Source organism: Furipterus horrens, unplaced genomic scaffold, assembly GCF_987537825.1.
Source record: "Furipterus horrens unplaced genomic scaffold, mFurHor1.1.pri manual_scaffold_2, whole genome shotgun sequence".
In the NCBI taxonomy this organism is placed as follows: domain Eukaryota; kingdom Metazoa; phylum Chordata; class Mammalia; order Chiroptera; family Furipteridae; genus Furipterus; species Furipterus horrens.
Window position 1 is genome coordinate 217,052,626 of NW_028327172.1, and position 21,161 is coordinate 217,073,786.

Here is a 21,161-nt window from a genome sequence, read left to right on the forward strand (position 1 = left end):
TGCCCCTCAGCTGGAAGGCAGACTGACCAGACGCCAGACAGTAACAATCAGAGGCCATGTGGGATGGTGGAGAGCCAGGCAGGGGCCAGGGTGAGTGGCAGAGCTGGGACGAGAACCCAGGCCTCGGCCTCAGCTCCTCACCTGTAAGACGGAACTAACAGCAGCTGCTCCTCCAAGCGAACTATGTCAGGCATCCAGCTCAGCTCCTCGAGCAGGAGTGCTCAGAGTGGCCTGCACCCTCCAACACTGAACGAGGAACAGAACATCCATGGCAGGCCTCAGGAGGGCCCCCGCTTCCTGCTGGAGGACCATGCCTGGGACCCCATCTGCCACCCCCAACGCACACACACTTCCAGCTGAGGCCCTGAGCCCAGGGGCAGTTCACAAAGAGGCGGGCCCAGGGCCTGGAGGAGGAAGGTCGTACAGGGACCTGCTGTGGGCCTTGGGCAAGCTACAGGCCTCATAGAAATACCTATGACGTGGTTCTGGGCCCCAGAACCTGTAAACCTTCCAGATCAGAGGTCTTCAAATGTTTCACCCACTGAACTGTCTCTGAAGTGACCACATGTCAGCCAAAAGCCACAGTGTCCTAAGTCCTGCTTCCTATCACCAGTGCAGAGGACCCCAGGCACTGGCTGGGAACTGCTGCTCTGATCCAAGTCCCCATTTTAAAAACTTACAGGAAGGAAAGCTGCAGCCACAGACTTCACAGGAAACGTCTGCAGACAGCGCTGCACTGGGTTCCTGGAAGCAGGTGGCCATCGTCCCCACTGCAGCCCACAGCGTCTCAGGGGCGCGGCCTCCCACATCAGCTGACCAGCTGCCTGACATGATTCCTTCCCCTTCTCCAGCAAACCAGCCCACCCGACCCCAGAACATGCCCAGGGAGGGGGAGAGAAGTCCCCAGAGCCCTCTCCAGGGGGCAGTGGGCAGCGCTGTCCTTGGTTTGGATTTTACACAGCAAATACCTTTTCCCAACATAAAGTGCAGTGTGAACTAGATGATCCTGGGGTCCCTGCCAGCCCTGACCCCCAACTGAGGCAGTTTCACACACAAAAAGTGTAGCCAGCCCAGATGACCGGGCCAGCGGGAGGCCAGCTGGAGCTCCATGCCAGGAACTGAGGGATGGATCGGGGGTGGGCCTGAGCCATGTGTGGCCCGAAGGACTCAGCCACCTGGGTGCCACCACCCCCACCTACCCCTGGCCTCCTCAGGGCCCACTCTTCCTGCCCTTCTGTCTGTACTGGTCACTTCCTGGAGCCCCCAGCTGGATTCCAAGCTCCGAGCCCCCGCATTCCCCTCTGCTCTGGACAGCACGCACGGCGAGCACCTGCCGCCCAGCTGGGTCCCAGGGGCCACTGGCCAGGGTAGCAAATGCCGAGCTGCAGGGTGGGGCTTTAAGCCGTGCGCCTCAGAGTGTGGGCTGTGAGCCCAACTGCTCCAGTTCGCCGCCAGGCCCACTGCCAGCTGTGCCCCCGGGCAAGCCCCTCAGCCCGCCCTGCCTTGCAAACCGGGGAGGGCGCTTCTCAGGGTTCCGTCTGCTGAGCTGCTGCAGCAGCACTCGGATGTCGTTGCGGACACTGAGGCCAGTCACCCCCTCCTTCCCAATGAAGCCCGGCCACCACGAGAAGAGTCATCTCTGCTTTATTGTGCGGCAAAGGCCCCTCCTGGAGCCACGTCTTAGCGTTCCTGGGGGTCTTGGGGCCACCCCCTGTCCCGACCACAAATGCCCCAGCCCTCCCTGCCTGGTTCCCAGCCCAGGGCAGGGTGGGGACCGGAATTCCTGTCCACGAAGCCCAGGACCCTGAGCTGCTGGGAGGTGAGATGGTGGGCAGGGTGGGATACACAGCCCCCAGCCCTCTGGTGCCCGAGACCTAGCCCAGCCCCAAGGACCCAGCCTGCTGGGTGGGGCCCAGCCTGGCATGTTCAAGTGTCTGTCAGGGAGGCCTCAGGTCAGAGCTCCTCCTCCCCGCAGGCCAGTCTCCTCTGCACGGCCGGAGGTGGTGGCCCTGTGGTCACCTCTGCCCGACAGGTCGCAGCACAGGCGTCACCGGGGCCCCGTGTAGCCGTAGGGGTGCTGCAGCAGCAGGCTCTGATGGCTGGGCAGCGGGTGGGTGTGGTAGTGCTCCACCAGGCTGCCCACACTCACAAACAGCACCTCGCCTTCCAGGTAGAACTTAGAGTCCTGGGGGTTGGGGTGGGGCCAAGGTCAGTGGGCCGGGCCAGCCTCGCCCGCCCGGCACAACAGCAGTCAGCGGTAAAGGGCCCGCGTCCGCTGCCCTGAGTTCCCGCCGCACGCCCCTGCTCCTCCCGTGGGGTAGGTCAGTCCAGCACCCAGAGCGGATCATCCCACCCACTCCTGGCTCAGCTGAGGACAGAGCTAGACAAGGAGGGGGAAGGCTGAGGCAGTGAGGTCGGGACGGGGCCTGGAGGTTCCAGCTCATCCACTGCCTACACTCTGTGAGGTCGTCCTGCCCCAGCCACGCCCCAGGCCAGGCCCCCTCCTGCCCAGAGCCCTCCGCAGGGCCAGCCTGCTTACTTTCTCAAAAATGCGGTAGTTCCTCACTTTGTTGGAGGTTTCATCCCACACGACCAAAACCTGCAAGGAGAAAAGCAGGCAGCAGCGGAGGGCAGGCTGATCACTGCTCTGACCCCGATAGAGCTGAGCTTCAGGGACCCAGGGGTTAAGCAGCATCAAGGCTGGGCCCTGTGACCCTCACGGGTGACGTGGGGAGGGGTAGCCCTGCACGCAGACAGCAGGGTGGGGAAGGGCAGCCCCTATCCCCAGAGCCCCTGCCCTCAGACGGCCTCTGACGAGACTTGAATAACAGTACCAGGTGCCTGGTCCACCCTAGGACCATCGCTGATACACAAGAGAAATGGAGACTCAGTGAGGTCACAGTCATCCTTGGAGGGGCAGAGGCAGAGCTGGCAGACGACCTGCCATTCCCACTGCCTCCCCCTCAACGTGCAAGAATCCCCACCCGCATCAGAGTCCAGGCCCTAGCCCCTCCTTCCTGTCCCGTGCCAGTGCCGGGGGGCGGCCACCATTCCCCTCATCTGCAGGTGGCATTTAGTTCCAGAGGATAAATGGGGAGAGGGGCTGCCAGGCACAACTCTCAGTTAAGATAGTAAATAAAGGCTGCATGGAAAACTGATCCAGACATTGCAAAGCCCTGTGCTTGCCTGTCGGCCTGGTGCGTGGCAGGCCCGCAGACTCCAGCATGATGCAGCTGTCCCGGGGCCTTTGCCTGGCAGGGGGTGGCCAGAGCATCCTCCTGGGCACCTACCTTCCCGGACTTGGTGGATGAGTTGCGGATGCAGTAGAGTCCGTCCTGGGGATCTCCCCGGGGGCTCGTGGCTTTGAAGAGCCTAAAAAAGTCAGCAGGTGACTGTCCTCAGACAGCCCTCAGGGACCCTCCAGCCCCAGTCCCCGGCATGGCCTCTCGCAATCCTGCAGCTCAGCTGCCGAGGTCAGTGGGTGCAGGAGGGCCACCCCACGCACTGCTCCGGGCCCCAGGGGGATGGCCAGCAGCCCACGCGGAGCTGAGGGCATCTGCTGTTTCTCCGGGCTTCCAGCTGCATTCGACCGTGTACTTGTGCCAGCAACCACCCGGCAGCAAGGTGAGTGGGGAACAGAAAGGCAGGACAGGGGACCTCATGTCTACAAAAGCGAGGCTTGGGATAAAGGGGTCCCCACTGACCTCTCCACCTCGTAGGATTCTGTGGTGTTGACGAAGACCGAGTTGGGCAGCGGCACCTGGAGAGAGGTCAGCGCGGTCAGCAGCCAGGTCTCGGGGGAGCCGTAACCTAACCTGAGCCCCTCCCCCACCAGCCACCAGCCTGCCCGCACTCTGTCCCCTCAACTCCGGCCCTGGGGCTCCTGGCTCAAGGCGGCCAGTGCAGAGCCCCCTCGGCCAGCAGCCCCCCGGCGGCCCACCCCGCCTCACCTTCTCGTAGTCCTCGTCAGAGTCCTTCCCACCCGCGTCGGCCTGCGGGCCTTCAGCCTGGGAGGGCCGGCAGGGCTTTTCAAAGGAGAAGCTCCGGAAACTCTGCCCATCCGGGGGCGATCGCCTGCGAGAGGAGCCAGAAGAAAGTCGCGTCTGTCCCACCGGGCCATGCCCCTTGGCTCCCCTCTACCCCACTCCTGTGCCCCCTCTGAGTGACCACGCCAAGCTCAGCCTGGGAGCCCACGAGGTCTGGCTGCTACAGGCCGTGGCTGGGGAAGGCCCACAGAGCCCAAGAGAGGTCCGTGCTGGTCGCCCTGCGGTGACAGGAGCCACCAGGGACTGGGAAGCCTGAGCTGGGGCCAGGGCTGGTGATGACCCGGGAGGGCTGCTGGGCTCTGATGTCATCACACTATGGACAAGTGCCCTGGACGCTGCGTCTCAGCCCCACCCCTGCCACTGACCACCTCTGTGATGGCAGCTACCACATCACAGCCCTGCCAGAGCCACGGTGTGGACGGATGACAAGTGAGCATGCTGAGCCCAAGGGACATGCCCTACAGGGTGGCAGGTGGTCTCAGGGAGAATTAAAGGCCTTGCAGGACAGACTGCGGGGCTGTGGGGAGGCTGTGCTGTGGACAATGGGCCCCGGGACCCAGGCCCAGGTCAGGGCAAAGTGACCCCTGCCGCACCACTGCAGCCCCTTGTGAAAGAGGCGTGACTGTGGCGAGGGGTCTCCTGGACACCTCCCACGGGCGCAGGGCTAACAGGAGCCCTGGGGAGAAGGGGCTGCGGTTGGGCACGTCCCAGGAGCCCCGGTTTAGCGCACCCCCTGGAGGCCACCTCTGTGTATCCCAGGACCTTCCCTGGTGTGGGTCCGGAGAGTCTCTGACCACAGGCTGTTAACACAGCAATAACGCAGAAAGCATTTGGAGCTGGCCTCGAGTGAGTCACTGCCGTGCTCCACATTCCGGCAAGTTCCCGGGCAGGAAGGGCACAAAGGCAGCTCAGTGGCTCCAGAGCCGGGGACACGCCCAGAGCCCCAGACAGGGTCCGAAGGCTCAGGGCCATTTCTCTTTCCCACAGGCCTCGCCCAGGGCAGGCGGTCAGCCCGGCAGGCCCCGCCCCTGACCCCAAAGGCTCTCTCGGCCCAGCAGGAGCTCTGGAAGTCTTAGGTCCCCGAAGTCCCCCTTGCTCCCTGAGACAGCCACAGGCTCCAAGCCCACACCCCGTACCCCCCGGTGGAACACGTCAAGGGCAAGGCAGGACATCCCAGACCCCTGGGTCGGGGGCAGAGGCCGCTCGGCTTAGGCAGAGACCCCCCACCATGGGCTGTGCACCAAGGGCGGGGAGACTGGTGGCGGGGGGAGCGGTAAGCAGGGAACGGCCAGCTGAGAGGGGCCCAGGGGCAGCAGTGCCAGCACTCACTGGAGGTGAGGGAGGGGTGGCTTCTCCGGCCTGGGCAGGACTGCAGGCCGGGCTGTGGCCTCCGGCATGGACAGCTTCAGTGCAGGCGGCCTGGGGTCCACGGGGGGCACAAAGAGTCCAGGCTTGGCCACCTCCCGCAGGGGGGCCTCTTCAGCCACCATCAGGAACTTGGGCTTGTTGGCGGGCACGGGTGGGGGCTCAGGCGTGGGCGGCCCCCGGGGGGACAGGTGGAAGGACTGGAGTTTATCACAGTTCCTGGAGGCGGCCAAAGCCGCGCTGGCAGAGCTGGTCCCATGGCTGGGGACCCGGGGCTCCGGGCTGGGACTGGTACTCTCGGGGAAGCAAGGGGGCTTCCGGAGGGCTGGCAAATGGGGCAGGCTGCTCATCGGGGGGTCACTCATCCTCCGGGAGGCAGCAGGCACCCTGGGGCCAGGTTCAGGTTGCCTCAGGCCCAGCAGGTCCCTCTTGGAGTCCTCGGGAGCCAGGCCAGTGTCGGGGAGGCCACGCTTAGGGGGCGGGGGCGGCAGCAGAGGGCCAGGGGCCTTGGAGATGAAGGAGCGGGTCCGGGGCACGTCGGAGAAGGCCGGCTTCCTCGGTATGGGCACGGGGGGTGGGGGATAGGTTGGCGGGTGTGTCAGAGCATCTGCAGAGCAGAGAGACCCAGCTGGTGAGCAAGTGCCACCTCTGCTGCCAACACATGGCCGGGGCCAAGTGGCTGTGTGCCCCTCCAAAGCCCCCACCCAGGATCTGGCCACCCTACAGCCCCCACGCTCAGCATTCCCAAGGCAGCCTTCCTCCGAGGGTACCGGCCAAATCCACACTGCCTGGCCCACCCACTCATCCCACACACGACAGCCCGAGCAAGCTTCCTGAAACCTAGATGTCCCACCAGGAACCATCGAGTCCCAGCAGGGTGCGGAGAGAGGGGACAAGGGGGACCCCGAGGATTTGTCCTAAGCTGGAACTCCCACTAACGGAGGTGAGGAGCGGCGGAAGCAGGCTGGAAGGAGGATGAGGGCAGTATTTGCTCCTGACAGCTGAAAACGCTGTGAGACGTCCAAGGGACACTGACTGAGCTGTCAGGGCTCAGATGTGACGTTCAGGGGAGGAGTCCTGGCTGGAGGCAGTAAGAGAGTCAACAGCCCACCGGTGACACTGGCTGTAGCCCAGGAGTGAGCGGAGAGGAGTGCAGGAGGCCCAAGCCCCAGGGTGGCCCTTGGTCATAGGGACGGGACTGAGGGGCTGCCCAGAGCAGCCAGGGGGTGGGAGGGACCCTGAGGCGAGGTGCCAGGTGCTGCGGGAGGCAGGGAGGGAGCAGGGAGGGGGGCAGCGGCTGCTGCGGCCTGTGGGTGTGAGTGTGGTGTCTGGGAGCCAGGGCCCTGGCCACCCTGAGAGGTGTCGGGGGGAAAGGAGGGAAGGCGGCCGGGAGCGGCGGCCCGGACGGCGGGGTAAGCCGCGTGTGCAGACGGGCTTGCAGAAGCGCCGCCGGAGGCTCCAGCGGGGACGAAATGGAGGGCGGGTGCTCATCCCCAGCTCCCTGGGCCACAGCTCCAGGGTGGGGCCGGCGGCACGGGGTCACAGGCCTGCGTGAGGGGCTTCGTGCGGGTTGCGGGGAGGCCTCCGGCGCCCCGGTTTTGCTGAGCAGAGGCCTGTGGGAGCTGGGGCCCCAGCAGAAGGAGCCAGCAGGGGAGGGGCTGGACCCGGGTGCACAGGAGATAGAAGCGGAGCTGAGAGGACCCAGGAGTGGGGGCTCAAGTGGGCAGAGGGCAAGGACTTTGGAGAGGAGGCCAGGGGATGGGGGGACTATCCCAAGTCCCCAGAGATAATGGACTCGACAGACTGAGAGGGGCCCAGGATGGGAACAGGGCCTGAGGGAGGGTGGGAGAGATAATGAGAGATGGGGACAGACAGTGCGGGGAGGGGGGGAGACAGGAACAGACACCAGGACAGAGGCATGGCCCTGCCTCACCCGCCTGCGCTTCCAGGTGACACACGTACTGATGCCTGGTCTAGGCCATGTCCTTTGGGAGATGGGGGAGGGAGTGGGGCTGGGAGTGACTGGCCCACAGAGCTCCAGAGAGAGACGTCAGTCATAGGGGGTGACGCTGCTCTGCCCCCATCCCCTCTGGCTCAGCTCCCCAGTGTGTCCCCCAACCCTGAGGAGCAGGGAGCTCAGTGGCCAGCGTGCGCCTCTCCTGCTCTGTCCCTCCCGGTAGTGGGGCCACAGCAGGGAAACTGGGCCCCGTGTGGAAGCGGCCAGGCCCGACACCACCCAGACCAGGACCTGGGGCCCAGGCCCCACTCCCCACCCCCAGCCCCCCAGCCGCCCAGCCGGCCACCTACCCTCAGGCCTCCCGGGCTCAGGGGAGTCAGGCTCCAAGTACGAGTCGTCCTCCTCGTCATGCTCGTAGCCTGTGGGCAGACGGCGGTCAGAGCAGGGCTGGCCCGCTGCGCCCGGTGAGTGCTGCCCCGTCAGGGGGGCCGGCTGCTGGGGCGGCCGTGGGGACGGAGCAGGCAGGTGGCCACAGGCGCCTCCCGCCAGGCAGCAGGGGCCAGGGGCAGAGAAGCGGGGCAGCACAGCGGGCCCAGGCGCCTCACCTTCGCTGTCCGTGGGGCACGGGCACAGGCCGACGTCCACAGGCCGCTCGATCGCGCCGTAGAAACTGTCAGTGTCGGAGCTGGAGTCACTGAGGTTGGGGGGGGCGGGCGGGAGCCGGGCAGTGAGCGCAGCACAGGGCTCCCTTTGCACTCACACGTTTGGACACACCTGCATACACGTGCACACGCAGACAGAAATGGGCAAACACGGGCACATGTGGACACACTGATGTGGACACACAAATAAACACGGGACACATGCAGACCTGGAAATACAAACGCAAAACGAGGCCAGACAGACAGACAGAGCCACAGAGACGTGCTCCACGTGAGCTGACACGGGCCAACATGGGAACTGGAGGCCGTGGTGGCCCCTCCCCCACCCCACTGCAGTTTCTGCCACCAATGTGGCCCCCTGACTAGTCAGTGCTGCCAGCCTCAGGGCCCTTGTCCCCACTGGCTCCTGCCCTGGGGGCTTGCTTAGTCATCTCTCGGCTGTGCCTACTGAAGGCCCCGGGCGAGGACTGAGGGCCCAGAGCTCCAAGGACAGGTAGGGACCCGCAGGATGACCTTCCGTATGCCAGGCCTTCTCCGGCCTCAGCTTCCCCAACTCTGAAAGGACGGGCTGGTTTCTGGTCCACCCAGCGAGCCCCTGCTGCAGGCTCAGCACCACACAGCGAGGTCGCGAGGCCCAGACGACAGAGCTGGTGTTCTGGGGACTCACTCCTGAGCCAGCTGGGGTGGGCAGGGGATGGGGGGTGCCCAGAGCTCTGAGCTCCTACGGAAGGGGGATTAAAGCATGTGACCCCCTCAATACAAGCTACCAACAGGGGGCTCACACACACACACACACACACACACAGTGTGCACACACAGACGTACACACTCAGGCACACACACATAGGACCCGTCTTAGGGACACACACATGGCCCAGGAGACACCTCCAGAAGAACCTTCGAGGAGGGGCTTCTGAGGCAAGCCCCTGGGGGCTGGGAGGTCGCCACATGTGCAAAGCCCAGGGCTCCGTGCACCACCCGCCCGCCCGCCCGGCACAGCCCCAGGCACACCTGGCATCCAGAGGCAGCTCCTTCTTCTCGTGGAAGTAGCCGATCTCCCTGCGCAGCAGGGCCATCCAGCTCTGTGGGTCAGCCACGGCCAAGGTGGGCATGGAGCTGCCGGGGGCACGGCCCCGCGCTCCCACCTCCCTCCCGGCGCTGCTGCTCTGCAGTGCCCACCACAGTCGGGGAGCCCACCCTGCGGCCCCCTCAGCCCGTCAGGGCTCCTCCCGAGAGCGTATTCAGGGTGTGAGGACAGGGCACCAAGGGGCAGCACCCGACCAGCTGCCCACACACAGGCCACGTGCCCACAGGCCCCCGGTCACCTTGCGCTCATCCTCAGAGGAGGCCGAGAAGAACCACGTGCGATGCTTCTTGCTGATGTGGACGATCTTGAAGGGGAAGACGTTGTTGGACGTCGTCTCCTCCGCCGCCCGCATCACCCTGAGGGCACGGGACCAGGGGTCACCATGGGTCCACGCCCACGGGGGCTGCCCTGGCCCTGGACAGGTGGCACCCAGCACCGGGCGCCGAGGGCCAGCGCCAGGTGAAGGCCCAGAGGCTCCCGGCAGAAAGAAGGAAGCACCGGCGCAAGGGCGGGCAGTGGGGGGACGGAGTGCAGGGGCGTGGGTGGGTGTCCCAGGAGCAGCAGCACGTGAGGCTCCGAGACGAGGACGCGTCACCCCTGCTGCCCACGAATGGTCCCCCCTTCCACCTCAGGCCCTGCCTGCCCCCGTCTTTTCTTTTCTTTCTTAAGGTATGGATGTTTTATTTTCTGTTTCTTTTTAGAGAGAGGGGAAGAGACAGGGAGAGAGAGAGAGAAACATCGATTGGTGGCCTCCTGACCGAGGACCGAACCCACACCCGAGGCAGGTGCCCTGATCGGGAATCGAACCCACGACCTTTAGGTGCGTAGGCCACCACTCCAACCACTGATCCACACCGGCCAGGGAGCCCCACTGTCTTGAGAACATTTCAAGGAAGTGACTCACTGTGGTCACTCCCCCAGCCATTACGTGGGGTTTACTCAGAGATGACAGAGTCTAGCACGGGAAGCACTGCCAGGCGGGGCACCGTGGCAGTTGTGCCCATGTGGCCCATAAGAGGGCCTGGGACACCCCCTGAGGCAAGGCTGCGCCCCACCAGGCTGAGGGTGGTGAGTTTCAAGAAAGAAAACGCCCTCCACAGGCGACCCCAGAGCAGCCACAGGGCACTGCAGTCTCCTCCCCTCCTTGGCAGTGCCCCGGCCAGCCTGCCACTGGGCTGGGGGCTTGGACAAGGCTCCCCCACTGAGCCTGTGGCTAGAGCGTGAGCCAAGGCCTAGAGTCACTCCCTGAGAGTCTCAGTGCCACCAGTGACACCATGGGACCCTCGGTCACTCACAGGCAGGAGGGACAGCCCCTTTGGGCGTGGACCCCTTCGGGCGCGTGAGAGGCACAAGCTAATGCCACAGGGCACAGGGCCCTGGTGCCCACTTCACCCTGCTCTGCAGGCCCCAGAAGCCAATGGGGTGGATCCGGATGAAGCCAACAAATGGGCCACACACACCAGCACGGCCAACCCACAGAGAGCTCTAGCCCAGCACTCACTGGCCCGTGGGCGCGGGACCCCCCTGAGGGCAGGCTCGTGGCCGTGCGCCTGGGAGGCCTGGGAGGCCTGGAGTGGGCTGGCCCTGGCCCCTTGGAGGGCGGCTGTGGTGGGTCAGGGGCAAGGAGGAGGGATGCAGAAGTCACAGGGCTGTTGGCCGAATGGGGACTCTGGAAAGTGGGTTGGCCCGACCCCCGAGGTCTGGTGATGAAGTGCAGGAAGCCCCTAGCCTCATCCCAGGCCTGAGGCCGGACTGCGAGGAGGGGCGGGCGCTACAAGGGCAGGCGGGCGAGGCGGGACGCGGTGCCCAGGGGAGGGAGCCCAAGCCGTCCGGGCAGGACCCGGGTCAGAGGCCGGCGGGCACTCACCGGTTATAGCCACTCAGCGAGAAGGCGCCCTGCGGGGAGGCGGATGTGCTGCTCTTGAAGTAGTAGATGCAGCGCTTGTGGATGATGACGAAGCGCAGGGGCCCTGGCGCGGCAGGCGGGGCGGGCATGAGCTGCGGGCCGCACCAGGCTTCAAACCCCGCCCCCAGGAACGAGGGCTGTGAGGCTGTTCCCAGGGCCAGAGGCTCAGAGTGGCCACGGCCACCTTGCTGGATGCTGCGGGGCTGCTGGGAAGTGCCCCCCACCCGAGGCTGGCACAGCGAGGGAGGGGCCCAGAAGCTCAGAGATTCTGCCAACAGGAACCACAGGCATGGAGCCAACCCCGAGGCTGGGCAGTCCCACTGAGAACCTCCACGCTCCACTGCCCCGCCCCTGAGCAGCCCACCCAGGCCAGGGGGCAGAAGACACCAGACTAACTGGCACCCACAGGCCAGGCAGCACAGGGCACAGACACAGCCGCCTGGGGCTGCTTGGGGGGCGGGCGAGGCCCTGACGCTCTCTGGCCACCAGTGTCCTGACAAGGGGACTCTCCCAGCCTGGGGCCTCTCCCTCTCCCAGCCTGCTGTCCTAGGGACCACAGAGCCTTGCAGGCCTCAGCTCAGCAGATGGGGTCACTTGGGCCCTAGGGACCGACCCAATCACTGAACCCGCCAGGAAAGGCAAAGGCTCGGCATGTGCACCAGAGAGAGGCCCACCCTATCTCCACACCCCCCAGGGCCCTCTCAAGGTCCCCCAGGGGTGGCGGCCACCAGGGACGGAAGGGAAACTCTGGAGGGCCCGCCATGTAAGAAACCAGAGAGGCTCAGCTCTGTCCCCACGCCCCCCAACCGCAGAGGACTCACATTTGAGAAGCTGCAGCTGGGTGCCACCCTTCTTGTGCAGGTAGCCAGCCTTGGCCACACCACCGGGCATGGTGAGCAGGTTCTGGGCACCAATGGCCTTCATGGGGACAGGCCAGTGCATCTCCTCAGCCGCCATGAAACTGCAATAAAAGGAATGTCTCAGCCAGGCATGGGGACAGAGATGATTCCGCTGGGGACATGCAGCGGGACCCTACCAAGATCCCAGAGAAAGCACAAAGTTCAAGTCAGCAAAGGGTGACAAAGCTCCCTCCACAGGCCCCAGGCTTCTAGGTAGGAGCCAAGGGAGACAGGGCCACCTGGTCCACTTGGTCACAAACCCGACCTCCAGAGACCCTGAGAACTAAGTGAGTTCCTCCATTGTCCCTGGTTCATTCAGCACCAAACTATGGGGCTCAAGGTGCCCTGGGGGCTGGGTTATAGCAATGAATGAACCCAGGAAATCATTGGCCAAGGTGAGTCAGGCCCGAGGCCATACCACCCCAAGTCCAAGTGCCAGGTGAGCCTATAATGGGGCCTGCCCTAGAAAGAAAACTCGGGGAGGGCTTCCAGGAGGAGGTGATGAGACTCAACCTGAAGGAGAGAGTTAAAAAGGTATTGAGGCCGGGGCAGGCCCTGGACACCCTCTTTACCAGCTCTGAGCTTCAGCAGGGAGGGCCATGGCCCCCAGATACCCAGCCCTCCACTCCTGCCTGCCCTTAGCTGGCTTCTATCCATCCTTTTCTTTTCTGTCTTCCTTTCTTGTTGTTTAGAGAGAGAGAAACATCGATCTGTTGTTCTACTTAGCTTACGCATCATTGGTTGATTCTTATATGTGCTCTGACTGGGAATCAAACCTGTAACCTGGGCGTATTGGGACACGCTAACCAACTGCAACACCTGGTCCATCCCTTTCTTAAGGCTGGGACCAGGAAGCAAGAAAGCAGGAAGCCAAGAGCCCCCAGCTCCCAGGTCAGACAACCGAGGTTTCTCTCTTGGCTTGGCCTCCTGGAGGACCCCTGGGCCACCATGGCTGGGAAGTGGGAGGACAGCGCAGCCATGGCCTGGCACATATCACAGCCTCTTCCCGTCAGCCTGGGGCGCCGCATGAGGTCACCAGGTGTTAGCCCGGGCGCACAGGACCACCCCTTCTCCAGCCTCCTCCTCGGGGTCCAGCAGCTCCCCACACCTGCCAGGCTGTCGCACACTTCTGGCCTCACTGCCACCCCTCCCCACGGGAGAAGTCCTACTCATGCTTCAAGACCCAGATTCTGAGTCGCGTTCTGTGAGGCACCTCAATGCCCAGTCCCACTCAGGCTCTCCCCCTCCCCTGACTCTCAGGACAGCAACCCCCCAACCTGCACTGTTCTGTCTGTGCCTGCCCCCGCCCACCCCAGGCCTGGTCCTTCCTGGGCCCCATTAGTGAAAGGAGGCGTGTGGTCAGCGGCAGAGCCCGTAGGGGCGCAGAGAACGGCAGACCCAGAGGTCCCAGTCTGCGGGGACGCCCGCCACCTGGGCCCACCCCCGAAAACACAAAGAAAACCAGTCTGCTCTAGAAGAAGCGCGCGCTCCATCGGTGATCACCGTCCACCGGCTGGGCTGCTCCTCAGCCTCGGCCCAGCCTCGGCCCCTCCGGCCAGGGGCCCCCCAGCAGCCGGGGCTGCGAGCAAAAGCTCGCCGGCCCCCACCTCGCGCCGCGGGGCCCAGGACGGTGCCCGCGGGGCAGGAGGACGGTGCTTGCGGCCATGCTCGCCCGTCGGCAGGCGCTGCAGACAGACTGGTCCGCACCCCTCCCGGAGACCCCCGACCCCGGGGCCGGCCAACGCCCGCCTTTGTTCTCGCAGGAAGCGCTGGCCTGGGGTCCGGCTCGGTACTCACGGCGTCCACGCGGCAGGCACGGCCAGCTTCCGGGGGGCGGCCCGCCGGCCCTGCGCGCACCGACACGGCCGCGGGCCCGGCGACCTCGCAGTCTCGCCCCCGGGACTCGCCTCCCGCCGCCCCCAGCCCCGCGGCCAGAGCCCCGCACCCGCCATGCCGCAGTCGTCCCCGCCTGCGCCCCCCGCCCGGCCCCTCCCCTCGTACCGCCCCCCAAGCACCTCCGCTAGCGCCTGGGGGCAGGTGAGGAGCCCCGCCCCCTGTGCCACACCCCCAGCGTTGGCTCAAATCAACACCAACCTTTCACAAACTCTTGCAAAACCAGAAGAGGGAGAAAGAACCTCGCTCTACGAGGCCAGCATGTCCCTGATACCAAACCCAAAGGCATCACAAGAAAAGAAATCGACAGACCGCCGTTGTCACAAATGCAGAAAATCCTCACCAAGTACTGTCCTCGCAAGCGGCCGCTACACCAGCCAAGCGGGATCCACCGGCCACATTCAATGCGCGTAATGCACCGACTCAACCGGAGCAGGGACAAAAACCAATGATGGTCTCAGGGTAGAAAAGCATTTGCCAAAACTCAACAAGCCTTCACCCTCAGAACCCCAGTCCACAAGCCGGGAAACTTGCACACCTGGTCAGGGCCGCGGGGGAACCCAGGGCGGACCCCCCACACTCAGCGGTGGAGACACGCTGGGGCGCTGGGCCGGGAGATCAGCGAGGCCCGCCGCTCTCCTCGCGGCTGTGCAGTGTGGTCCTGGAGCGTCTCCCCACTTCAATGAGGCAAGAAAAAGAAAGAAAAAGTGTCCAGATTGGAAAGGAAGAAGTTAAACGTCACAGATGAGACGGTCGTGCATACAGAAAATTCCAAGGAGTCCGCCCAGCTTCCTGGCAGGGAACAAAATCAATGCACAGAAATGTGTCCTGTTTCTATACACCAGCAAGGAACGATCCAGAAATGAGAGAAGATCCAGCTCCACTGTCGCCTCTTTCAGGCAGTCTCCCCTGACCTCCAGCGGACCCTGTGTCCCTCCATGGGGCTGGCACGGCCCCTCCACACACTGACCACAACAAGTGGTCACTGTCCCCCTTCCTTGCCTGCTCAGGCCCTCCACAGAGGGCCCCCCCGGGAGGTGTAGAACGTCAGCCCTGACGGATGGTGGGGACTGCAGCTGTTTGGAAGGCAGAGGGAGCCCACACAGCCCCCAGGCTGGCCTAGCACATCCTCCCCATCCTGTAGGGGACCTGGCACGTGTGGGGGCGGGGCCGCTGCTGTGAAGGCAAGTGTGGCCCAGGCTCCCAGCTCCACACCTGGCTGAGGTTTCGTGGCTAGGCTGGCACTGGCCTGGGGGTGCCCTCATTCTCACCTGGCCACCATCCCTCCCCTGGGCACAGTGGGGACTCCAGGTGGCCACTGACTGAGTTGGGGGGGAGGGAGCGTTGTGACAGGGCAAGGCTATGCTCCACCCTCACTTCCCAGGGGATGTTCTCACTTCAGGGACAGATGTCAACACCCAGAGTCCCCCTCCAAAGGACAGACTGTCCAAAGGGAGCCCATCCTCACCCCCAACATCATCCAGCCACCACTGGCCTGCCCTGCCCCAGTGGGTGAGCTGGGTCGACTGGCACCTAACTAGGAACCCAGTGCCAGGCCAGGCTGGAGCAGAAAGGGGAAACAGTGGCTGAGGTGGGTGATGGGGGGCCATGGCGGTCATAGTGACCGCACAGCTTTCGGGGACTTCCAGGCCAGCCCCCAGATTCCTGCTGCATCGGTGCCCAGGAAAGCTGAGGGCAGTCCCAGAGGGGCCCCTCCCCACGCTGCTGGGGCTGCCTGCTGAGCCACCCTGCCTGGGAGCTGTCAGTGCTGGAGATCTGGGTTCAAATCCCACCAGGCCTGTCTCCACGGAGCCTCTGCTTCTTCCAGTTTTAAGGGGGCATGGAGGGGACACTCCTCAGAGGGCCCAACAGCCAGCGGCACAGTGACAAGTCCGTCCCCTCCGGGGACTGAGGCCACCCAGTGAGCCAGCAGCAGGGTCAGACAGCTTCCCAGGCTTGCTGTGCTATGGGGGCTCTGTGCCCTGCAGCTCGGGGCGCCGCCGGGGCAGGGTCTGGAGACCCACAGGCCAGTGCTGGGTGGGCGGCATGGAGTGGCCGGTGTCAGGTGGCCAGTGCCGGGTGGCCGGCGTGGCGGCTGCACGAGCCCTGCTAGCAGGTGTGTGTGTGCTGGGGAAGGAGGGCGCTGCAGGTGCTCCCGGGCTCACCCCCCACCCTCTCTCAAAGCTGAGACTGGTCTTGGCGATGGGAAACCGGAGGCCAGGCGGCGTGTGGGGAAAGCTGCGGGGACGGAGGGGGCGGGTGGAAACAGCTCTACCCCACAGAGACGGCCCCGTCGGTTCCCGGAAGGGCAGGCTCCGCCCGCTGGGGGCTGCATGCCTAGAGGGGGTGTGCTCCTGGCCACACAGGCCCACATGCAAGCCGCACGTCCGCACAGCTGACAGCCGGTCAGGGTCCCGGCCATGGCACTCCACAGGATGTGTGAGAGCTGTGTATGCATGCATGTGGAAGGGTGTGAACCTGTGTGTGGGAGTGAAGCGGGGGGCCTGGTGGTCTGGGCTCCTGTGGGACAGCTGCAGATGCAGCCCTGGCCGTGGCGAGGTGGCTGGTGGCTCGTGTGACCCCAGCGTCAGAGTACCCGCCTGTGGCGACCAGGTAGGCCCACGTGTGGGAGCCGCAGGGCAAGGGAGTGCTCACACCCATCCTCACACACCCATCCTCACGCTCACACTCACAACCATCCTCACGCACCCATCACACTCACACTCACACTCATCCTATGCTCACTCACGCTCACACCCATCCTCACGCTCACTTGCACTGGCCTGAGTCACGCACTCGTTCACTTGCTCACAGGCACACACACCCTCTGGGGCTGCTAGGGGCCTCCGTGGGCCCATGAGACTCCTCACCCACCCAGCCCTGCACCACCCACGGTCCGCCCAATGGCTCGCACTGCATCCACTCTACGGACCAGGACACCGAGGCCAGGAGAGGCTCAGGACGCCCCCAGGTGCATGGGGCACTCGCCATGGGCACTTTGCATCATCACCCCCAAACCCTGATGTGTGGACCAGCGCCACCCCCGTGTCACTAATGAGGACACCAGAGTGACTTGCCCAAAATCACACAGCTGGCAACGGCGGGTCACTCCCCCAGCCCTGGTGTAGCCACGCCCCCCACCTGGCATGGGGGGGATGAGGGGCGGGGGGATGACAGCTGCCAGGAGGTGGCACCCCTGCGCCTCCCACCATCTCATCTGTTCTTGCCTTTCAGTTTCCCCTTCCTCTTCCTTTTCCCAGAATCCTTCTCCATAAAAGAATCAAAACCAAAAGTCTTCTACAAAGCTGGCTGGGTGACCAGCCATGCCAGAGGGAGGGAGGCAACCAGGCCTCACAAGCGGAGCCCCTGCCCGCAGGCCCCCGACACCCGGATCCCCAGCTCCACGCCACTGCCCAGCACAGCTCTCCGCCGGCAGGTAGCCGGGGGCTCCCACAGCGCCACTGGGACCCTCGGTGCGTGGACTCACACACACACTCACCCAAACTCACAACGCGTGCGCACAGGACCCACACGCCAAGGCCGCCCCCAGCCTGGTGCACGCACGGTAGGCAGGCTCAGCCCACCCGGCCCCCACTGGTGTGCTAGCCCGGCCTCCCTGCCCACCGCTGGCTGGGTGCCCAGGGCCAGGGCCGGTGCCCCCTCCACACTCCCCGTGTGGGCCTGGCTCCCTCACAGGCCTCCCCAGTGGTTCTGTGGGCACCGGGCCGGCACCACCTCCGAGGGCCCAGCCCCAGGGCCGCCCTACTGACCTGATGGCACTGACCCAGCACATGGCTCTCCTCCTGCCTGGTGACAGGCTGGACGCGGGTGTCCTGGGGCCCAGCGAGGCCATGTGGCTCAGGGGCCAGGGCGCAGCCCCGCGGCCTGCATCGCCCAGGCTGGCGAGGCCTGCTGCCCAAGTGCCGCCCGGCCGGCTGCGCCCCCAGCTGCCGCCTGCTGACGGCCACCTTCTGTATCTGGGGCCTGTGGCCACCAGAGTTTCTCTGCCTGCCCCCTCCACTTCCTGTTGCAGGTCCCTGGGCAGCCCCGGGGAAGCAGCACTTCCTGCCTTCCACCCAGTGAGACCCGAGGCCCAACCGGGGCCCCTGGCTGCACCCATGGGTGGTATTCAGCTCACGGGGTTTTAGTGGGTGCCCTGTGGTCAGAGACCACAACTCTCCAGGCCCCTGGGTGAGGCTAACTATGTCCCCTGGGAGGAAGCTCCCCACCAGTCCCACAGCCACCGAAGTCTTTGGCTTCACCCCAGCAAACCACCAAAGCCCTCCCACGGTCCAGGGCGTCAGGCGCAGCCTCCTTGGCCACAGAGATACCCACCGCCCAGGGAGAAGCCGGTGCTGACACCCCACGTGGGGAGCTCACTACCCCCCCAACCTGCTCCGTCCACCCCTCAAACACTGCTGCCCAGCTCTGCCCTCTGACCACGTGAGGGAGCCATGACCTTGCCCCTGAACCTTCTGGGTTTCACGGTGGCCATCTCTCTGCCCCTGACACCGAAGGACAGGGACGCTGGCTCTTCTGTGCGGGAGTGGGTCCAACCCCCTCCAGGGGTCTGTGGACACTGCACTTGTGAAGCAGCATTTCCACAACCTGCGTGGCAACATGGCTGTCACCACGGCCCCGCTCCAGTCCCACTCAGGATGCGGCCCCTCCTGGCCGGCTCTGCCCCACCACAGCCAAGGAGCTGGGAAGCAGGGGCACCAGGCCAGGCCTTTGGGTGCTGAGACCCCGCACCCCTGCCTCGCCTCCCGAGCCTGGCTGGGTCTCAAAGTCCCACCCGTCTGGGGGGGACAGGACCAGTCAGAGGAAGGAGCTCTCTGGGCCACCCCCATGGCAGGAGTTGAGGGTGCCAGGCCACAGGTTTCCCAGTGTTGCACAGGCCTTGTCTCACCCACCAGGTTCCCTAGGGCATGGCCCCCACACCGGCTGGGCCAGGCCCTGGTGTCCCTGGGGCCAGAGGAGGGCCGCTCCAGGCTGGGGCCTCTGACACTGCACGCAGCCCCAGGCCTCCACTGAGGCCAGTGCCCCCTGGGGGCCAGCTCGGGGTCACAGACACCCTGAGGACGGGGAGCGTCCTCAGGGTGGGCACAACCACCCCGGCTTCCACCAGCCTGTGCCAGCCTCCACGTCCTCCAGGGACTGAGCGCAGGCAGAACCTTCAGCAGAAAGTTGGCCACGACGAGACAGATGGTGGTGAGGGGAGCGGAGGGCCATCCTTTGCCGCCTGTGTGGCCTCAAGCTCCTGACTCTGCCTCTCTGAGCCATAGTTTCATCTGTGAAATGGGCGCTGGGCATTGAGGTGAAATAGCGGGCAAGGAGCTGCTTGGCTGGGGAGCAGCCGGGACAGCCCAAGGGGCAGCTCTGGGGTGCGGCAGGGCCTTCGAGGTGCTGTGGGGCCAGAGGAGCTGCCAGGCCCGACGGGCCCTGGGCGAGGGGGGCGGGAGGAGGGGGCTCAAAGGCAGAGCGGGGGCTCGGGATGAGCAACACCCCTGGCAGCCACGACTGGGGAGGCTGGGTGCGGCTGTGGGGGTGAGAACCGGCCAAGGCAAGAACCAGGAGCAACTGTGCTGGGGCCGCAGCCCTCGCTAGACGGAGGGAAGGATGGAGGAGGCCTGAGGTACTGCCAGAGCCAGAGCCTCCCCCGCCCTGTCCCCCGAGGGTCCCCAAGCACATCAGTGCAGGTGGCCACGCCCAGTGGCCCCTGACCCAGCACTGTGGCACCAAAGGGGAGTCACAGCCCAGAGCCGAAGAACAGGGGTCCCTGTGGGGGCCGGAGCTGTGGTTTCCCTCGGGGAGGCCACGGTCAGGAGTCCCGGGCAAGGGGACTGCCCAGCCCGCCTCTCTGGGCCTATGTCTACATTGCCAGCCCCTCTCTGCAGGCAGCACACCCCTGCAGCAGACATTGCTGCCACACACACTCTGAACACACGGGACACTCACATCCCCCAACCCGCCAATAATGGCAGCTCCATGACCTTCTACGCTGGAAGTAACCGTGGCAATCATCCCACACCAGTGTCCAAGCAGTGAGATGCGTGGGGCTGACTGTCACTGGGGTCCCCGCCTCAGGCAGCTCTGGTCTTCCACTACACCCTCCCCTGCCCCAGGGTTGGGGCCTCCAGGTGCCAGGGGACCACCCCACCATGCCAGACACAGGGCACTCACCAGGGTGGGTGGGAGCCAGCCAGCAGGGCCGGGCAGGGGCCAAGGGTCCCTGGAAAAAGGGAGGGAGGGAGGGAGGGAGGGCTTCCCCTCGGGGCTCCCAGGGCCCCCAGCCTGCTCAGCAGTGAGGCGAAGGCCAGGCACATGCCTCTGGGCCTGCCCACACCTGCCCTGGTCTGCACGTGTCATTGCATGAAAGTTCTCCTCGTGGATTAGCCAGATGCATCCTAACTCCAGGGACAAGTGTCCTCACAAGAAGAGACAGAAGACACAGAGAAGGCAACGTGAGGACAGGCAGACAGGGGAGGTGGCCCGCAGCGCCAGAGGCTGCGAGAGGCTGGAAGGAAGGACCCACCGCGGGAGCCCCCCAGCAGAGCGCGGCAGGTCTGGCACCGCCCTGGCCTGGAAGGCAGGGGTCTGGTGTTCTAAGCCCCGGTGTGCGGTGCTTTCCTGTGCCCCGAGCATGGGAGACGGGGGCCCGCCCAGGCCCTTTCCCTGGACGAGCTGCAGGCTTCCTCTCACGCCCTGGGACCTGGCCGCCCTGGGGCCCCCGGCTCCCTCAGACGCCTGGCCGCTCCCCCCACGCCTGACTCCTGTCCTCCTTGTGGCCTCTTGTCCGCACCTGCCAGCCCTTCCTTGGCTCAGTGCAGCCATTTCCCCAGGGAGCAGTGGGGCCCACGGGCGTCCTGGCCAAGGGTCCAGTCCAGCTCTGCCTCCCTCCCCGGGCCCCGCCTCACAGGACCATGGTGGCCCACTCCTCGAATATGCTGTCCCCTCCGCCTGGAAACTGAATCCTCTCCAATAAACGCTCCCTCATCCTTTGAGACAGAACCATCTAGAACTTCACCGGGACCCCCAAAATCTCCAAGTCAATGGCAACACCCTGCCCACCAGAGTGCCGTCACGTGTGTCCCCTGCTCTCCGCACAGGAGGGCCGAGATGGGCCGATGGGTGGACAAATGGGTCCCCACACATGGCCAAACCCCAACATGCTATAACCAGCACACTCCTGGGCCCGCACCCAGAGCCAGGGTGGCACTTTGCGGCCTGCCTGACCCTCAGCAAGAACTGACTTGTCACGTGGCTGCTCCCCGGGCCCACCCAGGCCCCAGGACAAGCAGTGTGCTGGGCTCCGGGCGGCACCCAGGGCTTCTCTGGGTGACATC

At 65.1% G+C, this 21,161-nt stretch overlaps 1 protein-coding gene across 2 annotated transcripts; it reads right to left on the reverse strand.

Moving 5' to 3' along the window:
• Positions 1-1,628: 1,628 nt before the first annotated feature.
• SH3BP2 (SH3 domain binding protein 2) lies at positions 1,629-17,812 on the reverse strand. 2 transcript variants are annotated; one of them, XM_090267155.1, is made up of 13 exons: positions 17,586-17,812; positions 11,845-11,984; positions 10,985-11,087; positions 9,356-9,473; positions 9,042-9,112; positions 7,974-8,062; positions 7,719-7,787; positions 5,376-6,018; positions 3,951-4,074; positions 3,705-3,760; positions 3,291-3,372; positions 2,540-2,599; positions 1,629-2,185 (listed from the first exon to the last, which is right to left on the reverse strand). In XM_090267155.1, the coding sequence occupies exons 1-13, from the start codon at positions 17,666-17,668 to the stop codon at positions 2,048-2,050; spliced, it is 1,776 nt and encodes a 591-aa protein (XP_090123281.1). In that variant the 5' UTR covers positions 17,669-17,812; the 3' UTR covers positions 1,629-2,047. The 2 variants fall into 2 exon arrangements, with proteins under 2 accessions (XP_090123281.1, XP_090123280.1); XM_090267154.1 differs by lacking the exon at positions 17,586-17,812 and adding an exon at positions 13,720-13,874 and having other exon boundaries at positions 7,974-8,068.
• Between the last annotated feature and the right edge of the window lie 3,349 nt (positions 17,813-21,161).

What these genes read in the sequence shown, in the direction of transcription:
- SH3BP2 (XM_090267154.1), bottom strand. Translation starts at nt 13,874, where the DNA reads ATGGCGGGTGCGGGGCTCTGGCCGCGGGGCTGGGGGCGGCGGGAGGCG. An exon ending in GTGCCCCACGGACAGCGAAG is followed by an intron (nt 7,788 to 7,973) that starts GTGAGGCGCCTG and finishes GTCTGCCCACAG; the next exon opens with GCTACGAGCATGACGAGGAG. An exon ending in CTGACGAGGACTACGAGAAG is followed by an intron (nt 3,761 to 3,950) that starts GTGAGGCGGGGT and finishes ACCTCTCTCCAG; the next exon opens with GTGCCGCTGCCCAACTCGGT.